General features: G+C 29.2%; 2 protein-coding genes across 2 annotated transcripts; both read right to left on the bottom strand.

The window, feature by feature from the left end:
• Window positions 1–7,556: 7,556 nt before the first annotated feature.
• Window positions 7,557–8,185, bottom strand: K444DRAFT_226329 (uncharacterized protein). Its single transcript, XM_024871189.1, has one exon. The coding sequence runs from the start codon at window positions 8,101–8,103 to the stop codon at window positions 7,618–7,620; it is 486 nt and encodes a 161-aa protein (XP_024728086.1). The 5' UTR covers window positions 8,104–8,185; the 3' UTR covers window positions 7,557–7,617.
• A 3,555-nt stretch (window positions 8,186–11,740) lies between these two features.
• Window positions 11,741–15,713, bottom strand: K444DRAFT_636524 (uncharacterized protein; the record flags this gene model as incomplete). Its single annotated transcript, XM_024884002.1, has 12 exons — window positions 11,741–12,150; window positions 12,203–12,296; window positions 12,357–12,488; window positions 12,558–12,801; window positions 12,912–13,243; window positions 13,301–13,379; window positions 13,468–14,351; window positions 14,444–14,487; window positions 14,537–14,729; window positions 14,793–14,801; window positions 14,890–15,378; window positions 15,456–15,713. 12 exons carry the CDS (start codon window positions 15,711–15,713, stop codon window positions 11,741–11,743), a joined length of 3,168 nt encoding a protein of 1,055 aa, XP_024728087.1.
• Window positions 15,714–17,087: the final 1,374 nt, after the last annotated feature.

A 17,087-nucleotide genomic window follows, 5' to 3' on the forward strand; every position in this document is an offset into this window, starting at 1 on the left:
ATTCTAATATATATAATTATATTTATTTCTTATTTTTCGAATATATAATTATTAAATTAGAGAGACTTAAAAATTCTAAGTAATATTTTCTTCTAAAAAATATATATCTTTAATAAATAATAAAAGTAAATATGGAATTATATAATAATATAACTATTTTATACTAGTATCTTTATTTTCTATAAAACTATAATTCTATTTTATCTTTATTCTAAAACCTCTATTTTTCTTTTATATTTTTTTTAACTTTACTATTAATATTAAAAGCTTCTATTTTTTACTAATACCTTTTCTATTAATACCTTTATTAATACCTTTATTAATACCTCTATTAATACTTTTATTAATACCTCTATTAATACTTTTATTAATACCTCTATTAATACTAAGAGCTAGTATCTAACTACCTTATAATCTTTCTTTCTTTCTCTAAATTCTTCTTCCAAATTCCTTTTCTAAATTCTTCTTTTAAATTTCTTCTCTAAACCTCTTTTCTAAATCCCTTCTTTAAACTCCTCTTTCTTTAATACTTCTACTATTAATACTAAGAGCTAGTATCTAATTACCTTATAATCTTTCTTTTCTTCTCTAAATTCCTTTTCTAAACCTCTTTTCCTTTAATACTTCTACTAATAATACTAAAGCTAGTATCTAACTACTATTTCCGAATTACTTTTATTTAGAACTTTTATACTATAAGTTTTTAACTTACTTACTTCTTAGAAAGCTAAATTTTAGATTCTTTCTTCCCTTTTCTAATATCTTTTATACCTTTAGGCTCTTTAGAAATACTTTTTCTTGAATCTCTAAAAAAGAAACTAATTTCTATTTAGATCTCTTTGAACTTTAATATCTTTTCTTTCTTTCTAATATCTCTTATATCTTTAGGTCCTTTAGAAATATTCTTTCTCAAACTTCTAAAAAAGAAGTTAATTTCTATTTAGATTTCTCTAAACTTTAATATTTTCTCTTTTTCTTTAATATTTATAAAAGCCTTTAGGCTATTACTAAATATCTTTTATTCTTTATCTTAGAATATATACTAACTTATTTTTATAAGAAATAGCTCTTTTTTCTCTAATCTCGATTTCTTTAATATATATTTCTTATTTTCAAGTTATTTAGATATCTTTCTATTTACTTTTATAAAATATATACTAATTTATTTTTTAGTTTTTCTTATCTTACTTCTTCTTTAATATTACTATATATATATCTAATTAGTACTAGTTCTTATAACTTATAATTAGGCTTTCTATTTATTAAATACCCGGATATTTTATTTTATTTTTACTTTATATATTTTGTTTTATATACTTTACTTTTCTTTTATTATAGGTTAGAACTCAAATAGTATTTATCTTAAGTATTTATACTCTCGGATATATAAGATTTCTATAGATTTTTCGGGATTATAAACTAGCTTACTTTAGTTTAGAAAAGCTTTCTTAGGAATATTTCAGAAATTATAATATTTACTATAACTTCTTCTAAAGATTAATATAATATAAGTAATTCTGGTCTATTTTCTTTCTATAAAGTAAACCGCTACTTTAAGTTTATATAAAAGTTCTAGTTATTTCTCGAATTAAAATATAAGTACTTCTTATTTCTATTAAATTAAATATAAAAAATAATAAGTATTTTCGAGCTAGACTATAATACTAGTTAAATACTAAGACTTCTTATATCTTATAAAATATTATTTATAACTCGAGATATATTATATTTAATAAGGCTTCTATATCTAATTACTTTATATTATAATAAAATATCTTAATATTATAATTAGAGAAGTTCTATTTTATAATCTTATTTATTACTTATAGATTTTCTAACTAATAAGTCTTAGCTAATAGCTAAGAAACTTATTAGCTATTTTATCTAAAGTTTCTAGAAATAGGAAATTACTTTAATAAAGACTTAGTATTAAAAATAGATTTAACTAATTAATTTAAATAAGAAGTTTATAATAGAAGTCTCTATATATAAGTAATTTCATATAATAAACTCAAGTTCCTGTCCTTAGTTATATAAGTTATAATATATAATAAACTCAAGTTTCTATTTCTAGTTATATAAGTTATAATATATAATAAACTTAAAATTTTCTAGCTTATTAGAGCTTGAGTTATCTTTAGAAGAATTAGTAAGCTTTTTTAGATAAATTTATTAAAGCCTTGGTTTTTAAAGATATTAGTCTAGCCTTCTTACTTTTCTTTTAGATAATAGTTTAGTTCTCAGGAATTATATATAAATATTAGAAAAACAAATATAATAATATACTATATATGTTTTCTAAATAAATTAGAATAAAACTAATAGAATTCCTGTAATATTTATATTAAATCTATAGTACTAGCTAGTAAAAACTTTAATAATCTTAATAAGACTTAAATTATAAGCCCGGCCTTTAGATTTTCTATTTAACTTAAAAGTTAAATAGTTTATAACAAATTACTTATTATAGAATATATTATATTTTTTTCCTAAAGAATACCGGATACTAGTAATAGTTCAGAAGCCTTAAAGCCCTTAAAACTCTTTATAAGTTTCGGGCTTTAGAGCTTTTCTATAATTAGCTAATTATATAAAATTATATAACTATATAGGTCCGGTATTAATATAAAGTAATTAGTAACTTTATATATAAATATAGTATAGTTTTTAGTATAGCTAGTCTAATATATTATATATTTATATATAAATACCTGTAATTTCATTATTATAATATAATATATTTTTAATATATTCTTAATATAAAAATTCCTTTATAACTCTAGACTTTTAAAAGTTTTCTCTATATTAAAAGCAAAGTATATAATATAGTTTAAGTATTAAACTCAAAAGGCAAAAGATTATAAAGGCTCTAATAATTATAAGACTTTATAAATTTAAATAAATTTGAGTATTATAAAGCCTGACTTTTAAATTATATAAGAACTAATTAAAGAATATTACTTTAAAGTATTAATTATAAATTTCAAATATATATATATTTATAAGGAAATAAGACTCAAAATAGTACTAAGCTAATTATAAAATACAGGAAAAAGTATATTAGATATTAGGCCTATTTTTTCTTAATTACTTTAATCTTAGTAAATATTTATATATAATTTATTAGACCTTATATAATAGATTTACTTAAAAGAAATAAGGTTAATTAGCCTAGGGAATTTAATAATAATAGTTAGATTTCTGTCTAGTATAATAAGTAAAGTACTAGTAATAGCCCGAATACTTTAGGTTTTATTTATAAAGCTAAAGATATTATATTTATTAATTCTTTATATTTAATAAGAAAAAGAAATAATATATTTATATTTTTAATATATCTATTATTATAAAATAATACTTATATAGTTTATAAGATTAATTATAGTTCTCTTTATTAAAAGAAAAAGAATAAAATTAAAAAAGAATCTAATAGCCTATTACTATTATTATTATTAATAGCTTTAATATTATTATTATTACTATTAGAATTAGCTTTAATAATACTTTCTATATTATTTTATAGTTTCTAGAGATTAATAAATAGAGAAGAATTCTAATATATATAAGTTAATTAAACCTAAAAATAAGAGTCTATAAAAGAAATAAAAAATAAAAGCTAGAATTAAAAAAAAGAATTATATATATATTTTTATTTACTTACTAGTTTATTAGATTCTTTCTTACTTTTAAAGTCTTATATCTATATTAGTAAATAATATTTTTTTAGGCTCTCTAGGCCTTTTTAGTTTATTATTTAATCTCCTTAAATTATTATATTTTCTAAGTATTTTCTAGCTTTTTATAAGTAACTTTAAAATAGAGATCTTTATATATAATTTTATTCTAGTATAAAATAAGAAAAATTATTCAGATATTTTTAAAGTCTAGATATATACTATAATTAAAAAAATTAAAGATAATTTAAATAAAATCTAGTAAAACTATAAGTTCTTAGGCTCTTTTATTATTAGAACTAGTATAAAATACTAGTTTATTTATATTATTAATAAATTAATAATAGTAGATAAATTTACTAATATAAAAAAGAAATAAGAAAATAACTACTAAGAAAATATATTAGAAAGAATAAAAAAGACTTGATTATTTATTTTAAATTAAAAGCCACTTATTAAGAAACATTTATTAGAATTTATATAAAGAATCTAATAAAAGAAATATAAAAAAATTTATTACTAACTTCTTTAGAAAATTAGATAGTTCTTTATTTAGCTCTTTAATTCTTTATATTATTAAATACTTATTTATAGAGAACTAGTTATAAAACTATAATCTATAATTTCATAAGATTAGATCCGGCTATATTTTAATTTATAAGACTTTAAAGGGCTTTAGATAACCTATTACTAGTATAAGAAGCTATAGCCTAGATAATAGCTTAAATAACTCTTATATTTATAGTCTATTAAGCTTATATAGTAATATAAATATTACTAGAAAAGTAGTTAGATTAAATAATATAGCTTATAATAAAAGAAAATAATAATAAAAGTAGTTATAAGGTTATTAAAGTAAGAGAAGCCTAGAGTAAAGCAGAAATAGTATCTAGTAGCTATATAGTAATAATAACTAGAGAAATAGATATAGTAAATATTTCTGGAAAAAAAGATATAGAATATTTATATAATAAAAGAACTTAATAATTTTATTAGTATTACTCTTAAAAGTAAAAAGAAAGTTTCGAAAATAATATATTTAATAATAAATAATACTTATTTTAATATATCTAGTTATTCTATAATTGGCTTATTTAATTATCTTATATTATTAGAAGTATTATTAATAAAAAGCTATTTCTAAATAAAGTTCTAGATTATTAGAAACTATATAAATATTTTTCTGGCCTATATATTACTTATATATTTTATATTTATTAGAATAACTTATTTAAGAATTCTATTTCATATAATAATAGTATTATATTTACTAGTTAGCTTCTCGAATTCTTCTAATATTAGTAGCTATCCTAAAGCTATATATATTCGAACTATATATTAGAGCTAGTAATAAGTTTAAATATATAATTAATTATTATTTCTATTAGTATTTCTTATATAAATATTAGCTATATTTATATTATAAGATATAAGCTTCTAATAATACTATTTTAGTATTTCTTTTAATAAAAACTTATTAATATTTATATTAGTATATAAAATTATATTACTTATTCTAAACTAAATAATTATTAAGAATTATATTATAAAGCTTTATATTTATAAAATAAGTCTAGTATTATATCCTGTCTAGAAGCTTTATATATAGTCTAAATAGCTTACTAGCTATTATATTAGGCCTAGATCTGTTTTTTCTAATTCTATAAATATTTTATAAGTTTATAAATCTATATATCTTATTTTAGATCTATTATATATAAAGTACTAGTAAAGTAATTCGGTTTTATAAGTATTAGTAATTATAACTTCCGGTATAGACTAGTTCCTAAAAGTAGTTCTATATATACTAATTAGAATTAGTTATATAATCCGGTATTATAATACTAGATCTAATAGCCTTAATAAAAAATAGTATAATTATTAGTATCTAATACTTTTTTTTAATAATAGAAAAAATAAGAGATAGATATAAAGAAACAGAATTACTTATATACTACTAGTATAACTAGCTTTTCTAAAGCTCTTATTACTAGAATTTAACTTACTAATTCTCGGTACTTTTCCCAGAAATAAAGTAGTTCTCTATATATATAACTAATAAATCGGCTATCTATAAGAATATAAAGTATACTTTAGTAATAAAAGAAAATTCAAAGTCTTAATTAGCCCTAAAAAAGTAAGAATAATAGCCTATTTAAGTATAAATCTAAAGATATTATTATATAACTAAATAGATAATATTATATAAATAAATATTAATATAAATATATATCTCGATTTCAAATAATAATAGCTTATTATATTTATTAATTAATTAAATCTAGTCTAAACTAGATATAATATATTTTTCTTTCTTAAACTATATTTATTATATTTATAATATAATTACTTCGGGATTTAGAAGTTATAATATTATATATAAGCTCTTCTTATAAATAATAAAATATATTAGTAAATAAGGCCCTAATTTTCTAAACTAGAGTAAAATAGTAAAGTATAAAAAGGCTAACCGGATTACTAGTAAACCTTATTAATAGAAGTATATATATAAATACTACTATCTATAATCTATAATCTGCCTATTATTTAGTTTACTTTATAGTATTATAAATAGTTATTTATTTGCTACTTACTTATTTATTATAGTTATATAATAAATAAGACTAAGTTTCTTATATATATAAATAACTCTAGTAATTAAAGCTATATAGCTATAATTCTTAAAATTCTTAAGTATTTCTTTATTTATATTTCCCAGATAATATAGGATTATAATCTATATATAAAGAAAAGATATATTTATTATTTGAGTATATACTTAAATATTCTATTCTTATAGTTAGTATTTAATTATACGGGCATTAATATTAATTTTTTATAAATCTTTTAATCTTATTATAATTACTTTATAGGAAACGTTTATATAAGCCCATTTAATAATAGTATTATAATATAGTAAAAGATTTATAAAATATTATAGTATTTTAATATAATTAAATAAAGTATTAATAGTATTAATATATTATAAGTTCAGGCTATATATTACTATTATAAAGCACTTTTAGTAATATAAGCGCTAAATTACTAGAGTAATAGTGAGGCATACCCTAAAAATAGAGGGGCAGGTATATACGGTTATTAGAAATCAGAAAATCAGAAATCGAAAATTAGAAAATCAAATCTCGCTTCTCTGTTTTGTCGACTAGCTAGCTGTGGGCCTTAGTACATACTATATAGGAGCAGTTTAAAATATACCTTTTTGAGTCGATCTGCAATATTAATAATCAGCAAATAAGTGCTATGGAATCATATAAAAATGCCTACTAATAAGAAGGCCAAACGACGGACGATTTTGCAGCTAAATTACAAGTATACGAGCGAGAATTAGGCTATACTAATAAGCGAAGGCTAGCAGATGCGTTATTTTCAGGGCTATGGCGGGAGCTATAGACTGAGATATCGAGAAGGGGCCAGCCGCTATATATATGAAAAGAGATGCTCCAGCTAGTACGTTCGATTGAGACCGCGGATCGGTTATTTGGGCCCTCCAGGGCCTCTAGAGGGGTGCAAGTCAAGGGGGAAAGCCCTAGGCGAGCAGGAAGCCCTGAGCGAGCGGGAGCCTGTCGATATTATAGTAGGAACCATACTAGTAGCAGGTGTCGGCAAGGTATTTGTTTCAAGTATCAAGAGAAAGGGCATTATGCCTCCAAATACCAGAACTAGTTAATAATATACTTTTTAGGTAAGCTTTAAATATACTGGGCTATTACGGACATTATAGAGCTATTGGGTATGACTGACTATACTAATGGCCAGTGTTTTAATAGCCTGGAACCCATATATTATATGTATTTAGAGCTAGTAATCTGGTATCTACAGGTATTCAGTAGATCAAGGGAGCTGGCCGAACGCCTGAGAGTAGCAGTTTGAGAGCGATTGATTTGAGAGCTATTAAGTATATATCCCAGAAACAAAGCAATGGCTAATCGTTGGGGACGACGTTCCAGAGAGGGAGGCAGTGGCCATCACATAGGCACGAAAGCAATGCGAAAGCACTACGAAAGCAATGCGAAAGTAGTACGAACGTACGAAGCACAAAACACCCTAGAACCAAGTACAAAAAACCACCGTACGAACGAATATAAAGCGAATTGGTAGAGCAGAGCAGTTGGCAAGTGAAGTGTGGAGCTGGGTTTTGTCCACAAAGGTGGTTTCCCTGGTTCTGAGAACCCGAATAGGCATACTGCAGTACGAAGGCATGGAGTATATGGAGCTTGCGAAGGCATATGAAGCTTATGGTACGTGGAGCCTGCGATACGAAGGGCGTACGAAGGGCATGCGAGAGTATAGAGCCTAGGCTCTTGGGGACCAGAGCCCAGAGAGAGAGGCGATGTAATACGCATATTAATAGCGAGCGTCCAGCTGGATTTGGTAGCCTAATTGGGCTAGTACTTATATGGGTTCGCATTCCCTAATTGGGACTAGTGCTTCCGTACATCTAGCGGAATACTAGATTCTATATATAAAGGCATGCGAGCTTTGGAAATGGGCATTGATTAGTTTCTTGATAGGAACTAGTTCTTGGAATCAATTATACTTCCACGCTTCACTCCATACTTTACCTTGGATTCCTACCCCTTACCTTGACTACTTGTATAGCACCCTGCTATTGTGCGCCTCACAAGTTAATACAATATAGTAAATACTTTACTTGATTATAGTTTTGTCTTATTTTAATTATAGCTTTATTAAAATACTATTATAACTTTAGGTTTAAGTCTCTTATATGAATTTTTTATTACATTAATTATGGTAGAATGAATAAAGCCGAGGACATTTAATAGCTCTAGTATTATACCCTTAGAAAGGTTTAATCTTATATGTCTCTATAACTTTTACCCTTTGCCGTTATAATACCAAGCTATTTAGAGGCAAAATATATAATGTATATAGAGACTGCACGTGATATTAACGGCATCCGACGGGTAGAAACCTCGGTTGCATGTGATGGCATGTGAAAGAGGGGAACTTCGGCAGTTGGCAGGGACCTGGGAAGCACCTACTTCCAACTTACTATAGTTAGCACACGTGGTCGCCGATTTATAAGAGACCTCTCTAGACCTCTTAGGAGAGACAGAAATTAGTTCTACATCAAATCTAATATCTGTAGTTCTTATACTTCATTGATTTATCTATTATTTTATTATCTACTATTAAATACCTTATAAAATAAAGGATATATAAAGAGTTAGTTAAGCTTTTTTGGTTTTTATATCATACTATTCATTTCATTCTACTATTATTAATCTCTCTATTCGAACTCATCTAATAATAACTACTACTATAGTATCCTTTAATATTTATAATATTTTGTTATTAGTAAAAATGAAGGTTATTACTACTCTTATCTTTCTTTTTTCTAGGTTAGTCTATCTTATTATGAAATATAAATATAATTACTAAATATATGAACCTATAGGTTAAGCTTAGCAAGAGACCATAGCTATTGTACTTGCCAAGAATCGACAGGCTCTGCCAACCTAATTAATAGCGCTACTTTCCCTTGTTGCCAGGCTTTGGTTAATCAGTACGGTATGATTCTTTATTGTACAGTCCCCTCTTCTTCTATAAAAATTTCCCTTTTTTACCAGGCTAATTATTTCTTTAGGTAATATGTATTATATATATGAATTAGCTGCGGCCCAGTTCCCAGGTAACTATGTTAGTATTCTCTAGAATATAGTAAAACTAACTTTAATATTATCTTTTTCATTAACTATAATTTCAGTGCATAGCAGCTCTTCATTACTCGATTGATGGGGATGGCTTCTTTGAATGTTGTAACAATAACGGTGCCGGAGACTCGAGCTGTGGTTCTTGTTAAAGGAATCAATCGCGAATCAAGGTCTCGTCAAGCATATCGACTGAGCGGGCCGCAACAGTACGGGATTGAAAGGCATCTCTTCTGCATGGAAAAAAAGTAGCCGAAATAAGCATATGCGGCCGCATCAAAACATTAATATCTCTTATCTAATACTTTGTCATTTGCTCTCTAGCTCTCCTACTATAATATAGCCTCTTAGTATAACTATTATATATGTATTAAAAAGAGTAAATAGGGTTCGGCCTTTCTTTAATCTATTCTTAGTATTTTCTCGAACTTGGTTTAGCTAAATATTAGTCCAGAAATTACTAATTATAATAGTTCTTATATAAATCAAGTTCTCGTTTTTCTATACTTTTATTCGAATTAAGATATCTTATTTTATATATATATATTCTTTTATTTTAGATTTTTATTATTTATTATTTTTAATATATTTAGAACTTTTTTATTATCTAAATTTTAAGTCTCTAATAATTCTAGCTTAGTATCTTATAATACTCTTTATTCTATTTTATTTAAAACTTTATAATCTTTTTAAAAGAGGGATTTATTTTATAAATCTATATTATTACTATTAATATTATTTAAAATAATTAATATAATCTAAGTTTTATTAATTAATTCTATAATCCGAAATTTTATTAAAAAAGTCTATTATAATAGTCTAGAATAAAGTAATAATTATAAAAGATAAATATATACTTTTTTATTAATAAAAAGAATAATATTATAAAGATAAATAAGTTTAAAATAATACTAATATATAAGTTCTTTTATAATATAAAAAATAAATACAAGCCTTAATCTAATAATAATAAAAATATAATATTAAATAAATTATTATAATTAAGCTAATAAGAAATAATCTAAAATCTAATATAATATCTAGTTTTAATATTATAATACTTTTATAATAATAATATTAATATATTAGAACTTTTATAAAACTTATAATATTAGTTAAATTATATAAAAAATAATACTTGCTTAAAATTATATAAAAATAATAATAAATTCTTCTAAGTTATATATTAAAAGTATTTATTTCTAATATATAATATTTATATATAAAATACTAGTTTATTTAAGAATTTAAAAGAAAAATAATATAAAACTAAATAGATTAATAGCTTTTATAAAGCTTAAAAATAAGCTTATTTTAAAAAAGAAAATAATATTATAATTTAGCTTTTAATCTTATTAGCTAATATAATTATTTATATTATATTATTTATATTCTATTACTTATATTTTATTACTTATATTTTATTACTTATATTTTATTATTTTCTAAATATATATAATATAATTATTTTATTAAAAATATTTATTTAAAATATATTAGAAATATTTAAAAAGCTAAGTCTCTTATAAACTAATATATTATAAGATATATATATTTCTTTATAGCTTTTTATATTCTAGTTTTCTTTTTTTTAGCTTTAAATTATTTTTATAAGAGATTTTCTATTTTGCTTTCTAAATCTATAATATTATATTTATAATAGTTATAGCCTTTATAATAAAGGTTTTATTTATATTTAGTAATCTATTAATATATATATTTTAATATAATTAGAGAATAATAAATAATAAAATTTATATTTTAAGAATATATTAAAGTCTTATTCTTTCTTTATTATAAAATTATTAAATAAATAAATAAATGCCTGCTTTATATAAATCTTAAAAAGAAAATAAATAGCTTTCTTTTTCTTTTAAATATTTAAAGATAATTAAAAGCCTCAAAATAATATTTAATATCTTTAATATTATTAATAGCAAACTCAGTTATATTAATGCATTATTAGCTGGATGGGACTTCTTGATACCTTACAGAAAAGATAAGGCGCTCACCCCATAGTTTGTTGCCATGGCCAAACCCAAGTACAGTTGGACTGCAAATGAGGAGGTCGTCCCCCTTCACCTCTGATGGGTCCATAAGTTGGTGTTTTATTTCTCGCTATCACCCTTCCTCGTATATGTAATATCATTGTGAGGTGAGTAATTTCGAGGCTTTAGGGGCTGACTTGTATAGGAGAAGTGTGAGGTTGTTGTGAGGCCATTAGCTGTATTGTTTGGAATATTCAGCAGCATCGAGTGGAGGCAAAGGTATTTTATGAGATATATATGCATTTCATTCAACCTCAAATACATAACGAATTCGCATAGCCAGTTGATAAATATCGTTCAGATGTCTGTTCTGCTTAAATCGCATTTAGACGGTCTCGACGGCTCGACGGGGAGCTGCCGTTCCATGATTCTCAACAGCTGTGCTGGGAGTCCTAGGTGGACCTGTGGAGTTTGGGCCGTTTGGCTGCTGAGGACCAGTTTTATTCTTCGACTCTTCCTCCTGTTTCTTCCATTCTTCCTCCTGCTTCTCCCTCTTCTCTTTTCGCAGGCGACATTTCCGTTCTCTGACGTCACTCTTCAATTTCTCTGTCTCTGTAGCTGCGGTGTCTAGAAGTGTACGGCTCGTCAAGCCCCACTTTAGCCAAAGGCTGTATACACCGATCTTGGCAACTGTGTGTGTTACTGCGTACTTGTAGGTGAACCAAATCAGGGCACGTATCCAGGTGCTGAAAGCAAGGATAAATATCGGTATGATCATAAGGAAAGAGATGGGAACTTCATCAGATGAGTTTAACAAACCAAAAGCCTTTGCCGGGGGATAACTTACACATGTATTTGAATTCATGGGCGAGTTTGACGGTGCCTTGGCCAAATTCGGAGGCGTTCATGCCGAAGACGCTTGCCATGAAAGACAAAGGAAGCTAGATCAATGAGTAAGACAGGCATATTCATAGACCTCGAAGGTTCAAGCGACTACTCACGAAGAAAATCGTAACAACGGTAAACATCATGATCGACCGCCCTTGGCTAACAGCTTCCTCAGACTGTTTAACTGACTGCCAAGCTTGGACAACACTTGCTTGTTGTTGTTTCAGAGCAAGCAGATCTGTCAACTAAGTGCAGGACACAAATTAGCCGCAATAACCGCGTGGATGATAGATAAACTCGAAGCATAGACTTACGCTACTTGAGGTGCTTTCAGCCGTCCGTACGAGTACCTCCAAATCTTCTATTCTCTTGACTACCTTTGCCACAAGCTCTTCAGCATTGACTTTGAACCAATCGTAAATTTGACGTTTGTTATCTGTCTCGTCTTTGTTGTTCGTGTGCTCGTCGGTTCCTTGGTGATTCGAAAACGAGGATGAATGTTGATGAGGATGACGCAGATACCCCGATGGAGAGTCCGATCCTCTTTCATCTTGGCTCCTAGTAGCATCGAAGTTAGCAGTCTGGTTTAGGAAGGCTTCTTCTGAAATGTCCGCTCTGAGAGCACGCGAAGACTGTCAAAAATAAGAAGGGGCATCAGGAGAACCTACACTGAAGAGCCAGCCCCATTCATCGTCCCGGTCCTCCTCAAGGGTCTACCGTGGAAAGAGAAACGTCTGTTGGGATCTAGAATGTGCTCAACATGCAATATGAAGTCCTTGAGAACCTTTTTTTGAGTCCGGTTGATATCCAGCATGATCTCGAGTTCTTCTATGATGTCTTTGATCTCTCGCTGAAGAATTCCCTCGGGATAGATATCGAGAAGTGGAACATGAAGGTCTGAGATTGCCTCCGGATCTATCTTGCTTTTGGTTCGATAGACTTTAGCAGCCTCCTTCGTCCAGCCATAAAGTCGGTCGAATGCGGCCGTCTGCTTGTTCGTCTGAATTGTGGTGAGTAGGCGGCTTGTCAGTATGCAACAGAGAAAAGGAGTACTTACAACATTGCCAATGGCTTCCGAGAACGCATCCATCACCTGGGGCTGCCGATCCCGTGTCTTGACCCGATCAAACAGTGTACTCGAACACTCATCAATAATCACGAGCGCGAGGTCGAATACTGAGCGAATATGGTTCTGGCGCGAGTTCTGTAACCTCATCCGGATACTTTTTGTGCACGCTGGATGCGTCGGTCTCCTGCTTGTTTGCCCCATATCGTTTCGGGAAGCAGGTGATAATGGTCTGTTCGTCAAGAATCCACATCCATAGCTGGTCGACCATGATTACTCTTGATACCTTCCTGATGTTTCCCCGGCATGCATCACATCCATGTTCGGGAGTTATCTTCTGGAAATCGTGCTCCGGCCATCTTCCTGTCTTATGATTAAAGTGGTGAAAGCTGTCAGACTTAGTGCTTCGATATACGACTTGGTCGCGATCTCGATTTTTGGTTGTGTTGAGTGTCCAGTAATAGGACTGATCCAGAGTTCGACGAGGGTGAAGTGGAAGCTCCGCGTGAAGATAATCCTGAAGGAGTTTTTTGTCGCGGTAATTGGCCATCTCTTCGTACAATCTAGCTGCATCAATGAGATATTGGCCGAGAGGACTGCTGCTCCTCACTCGACCGTTTTCAACTGGCAATACCTCCTTTACTTTTCCGTATCCCATTCTCTTGACTAGGGTTTGAAGCGTACCAACTCTCCCCGTGTCTTGTTGCTCCAGGGTTGGCCGCTGCGGCACTGGGGGGATTGGATCTCGAAAGAGAGGCAGGCACCATTTCTGGGAATTATTGTCCTTGTCACGAGGAACTGGACCGGGTGCGATGATTTGGCCATTACTAGTCGGCGCATTGCCGACCATCTTGCTGGTTCCTGGGAACATTCCAAACCAGTTGGTCTTCTCGGCTTCGGCTGGTTTCCACGGCTTGAACACAACTTTCTTGAGATGTTTCCTCTCATCTATTCGTTTGTTCTTCTTCTTTTGCTCTTCTTCCTTTTTAGTCTTCTTCCACTTTTCAGTAATGTTTTCAATCTCAAGCGCAAACTTTTCCCGCTGCCGATCTGTTTCCCAGTGAAGATAAGGCATCTTGGATTGTACTTCGTAAGCCACCCGAACGTGTCCACGGACATCACTATGAAACTTACGAATAGAACGATGTTTTTGGGTGACTGCTCCACGCTTTTGGGATCTAGAGCTTATTAGCGAGTAAGAGATGTCTTCCAAGATGTTGCATGTACCTGAGGACACTGTGTCACAAAGAGCGCGCATGTGACGGGCGTGCGGTGGTGCGCTGCGTCCGCCGTGCAGTTGACCGCGCCAGAACTGAGGACGGAGTATCATGTATGACTGTGTCTTCTCATTCTCGTGAAGTTCGCAATATATTCCATCGCATTTGGGTCGCTTTTCACCATAGGATCGAGCGATAGCTTCCTAGAATTGAGAAAAATGCGCTCAGCCGGGGAATCATCTTCAAAGTGAGCAGATAACTCGTACCTCGACCCACTGAAAATCCGCAGTTAGCATGCCGTCTGGAGAAAGAGTTGCTTTGATGCGTAGCCTGATCATTGGAAAGGGTTCAGCACACACTTACGGTCATATTGTTCACAGGTAGATGGATGTATCTTAGTTTACCGCGAGCGTCGCCTTTATACAGGGGATTGGCGTCTGGATCCTTCAGGTCAGTCGTCTCCTTGAAAACCTCGCCAATTTTCTTCTTATTATCCAAGAAATGGTGCTTTTTGGGAGTTGATTGATGTTGGCCATCACTCTCGCCGTCCCATATGTCCTTTTCTTCGTACTCGATCATATGTAAATTGTAATCCTTCTCAGGTTCGTATTTCCCCCGCTTTCCCTGACTTCCGGAAGCTATAGGCCCCCCCGCTTGTGCCGTCGTATTCGGGCGACCTGACTTTAACCGCCAGTTCTTTACCTCGTCCAGATACTTGTATTGTTCGGACTTTTTCCATTTGGTGGCAGTCTCCTCTATGTTCTGGACGAGCTGCTTAGTTTCCGTATCTCTCGCAAGACAACCTCGCAAATAATCAATGCGACGAATCTCTGTATCGCAAGCTTTTTGCCACTGTTTTAGTTTGTCAATTGCATCGATTTTTGCTTTTTTTTTTCGAACTTTGAAGAGTTCGGTTCGTGTTTAGGTACTGCTTCCTTGTCCAGCACTGTCTCCTTTCCCTTGCCCTTCTTCGTCTTGGCTTGAGAGTGTTCGTCTCGCTCTTCCTTCAATCTTTGTAGTATATGGTCGTACTCGTGTTTGTAGAGATCATTGCCGGGTTTGAACAACTCATCCCGCTCCCAACGCTCAATACATCCAAGATAGCGGAGGACATGGTTTTGGATGTTTTCGGTATGTCCGATCTCACTGAGGCACGTGGGCTGTGAATCGTGTTCGCCGGCAACCATTTTGGAATTTGGAAAACAGTGTTGGATTGGGTGAGGGAAGAGAAAATGTGAAGGAAAGATAATTAGATAACTTGGGGGGCCCTTTATCCCCAGAAACATCTGCAGAGCCTCAGCCCCACGTTGGGGGTTACACAAGAACTCAAGTCTCAGCGCAACCTCATTTTCTCGATAGCGGATCACAGGTGGTATCGCTTAAACAATGCCAGATACGTTTTGATGCGACAATGCAGCCTCAAAACCAAAAGTAGTCGATTGCAGCAAATGGCTTGCATGTATCCAATAAGATGCCCCCTGCGTCATAGCTGAATGAGAAGGGTGCTGCGATTCCTCCTATGCAATTGCGCAATATGCAAAAAAGAAAGGAACGTGCCGATGGATAAGTGGATAATCAGGTTTTGATTGCTAGGGACGGGAGAAACTCCACACTCCTCTGCCGCAATCGAGTTGGAAGAAGGAGAGGCTCAACATCCGCTGCAGATGATGTATCGATTACGTAACATGTCTCTCTGATTAGCCGACAGATTTTGATAGGAAATACCAAAAAAAAAAATCGAAAATTAAAAATAGATTTTTTTTTAGAAAACTAGTATTATTATAAGTATAAGATCTAGGGCCTAGAATATATAATTAGAGTATCTTTCTTTTAATAATTTAAAGCTAAAAAAGAGAAGAGGATCCTAAGGGAGCTTTAGAATAAGAAAGAAAATTTACTTAAGCCTTAAATATATATTTTATTTAATTTCTAGCCTAAGGCTTAACTATTAGCCTAAAGCTTAATTATTAATTTAAGGTAAGCTACTTTATTAATATAAACTATTATAATTTAAGTTTTAATATTTTAATTATTTAATTATTTAATATATATAATATAATTATATAATCTAAAATAATTTAAATTACTTTTATATAAGATTAGTAAAGTTATTATTATTTAGAAATAAGAATTATAGTATTATAATATTAATATATAATTTTTAAATTTACTAAGCCTAAAGAAATTTAGTTTATTAGTTAAGTTACTTATAAAATATAAAATTATATAATTATATCCTATATTTTATATTTTATTACTTATATCTTATATCTTATATCTTGTAATTATATATATAATTTCTAAAGAAATAGCTATATTATACTAGAAACTCTCTAAAAATACTAAAAATAATATTTCTTTCTAATTATATATAAATTCTCTAATTTGGCCTAATATTAGATTTCCTAAATACTTTATATATTTATATTACTTTTAAGGTTTTAGTTATATACTAAAGGCTATAGCCTTTTATATATAACTTTCTTTTTTATAATATTCTCTTATCTTATATATCTATTTTCTGCTTTATTTATATTTAATCTATTTCTTTATATTTAATT

The sequence above is a fragment of the Hyaloscypha bicolor genome (assembly GCF_002865645.1).
Source record: "Hyaloscypha bicolor E unplaced genomic scaffold K444scaffold_182, whole genome shotgun sequence".
NCBI classification, from domain to species: Eukaryota; Fungi; Ascomycota; class Leotiomycetes; order Helotiales; family Hyaloscyphaceae; genus Hyaloscypha; species Hyaloscypha bicolor.

Coding starts and splice junctions, on each gene's coding strand:
- K444DRAFT_226329 (XM_024871189.1), bottom strand. CDS start 8,103: ATGCGAACCCATATAAGTACTAGCCCAATTAGGCTACCAAATCCAGCT.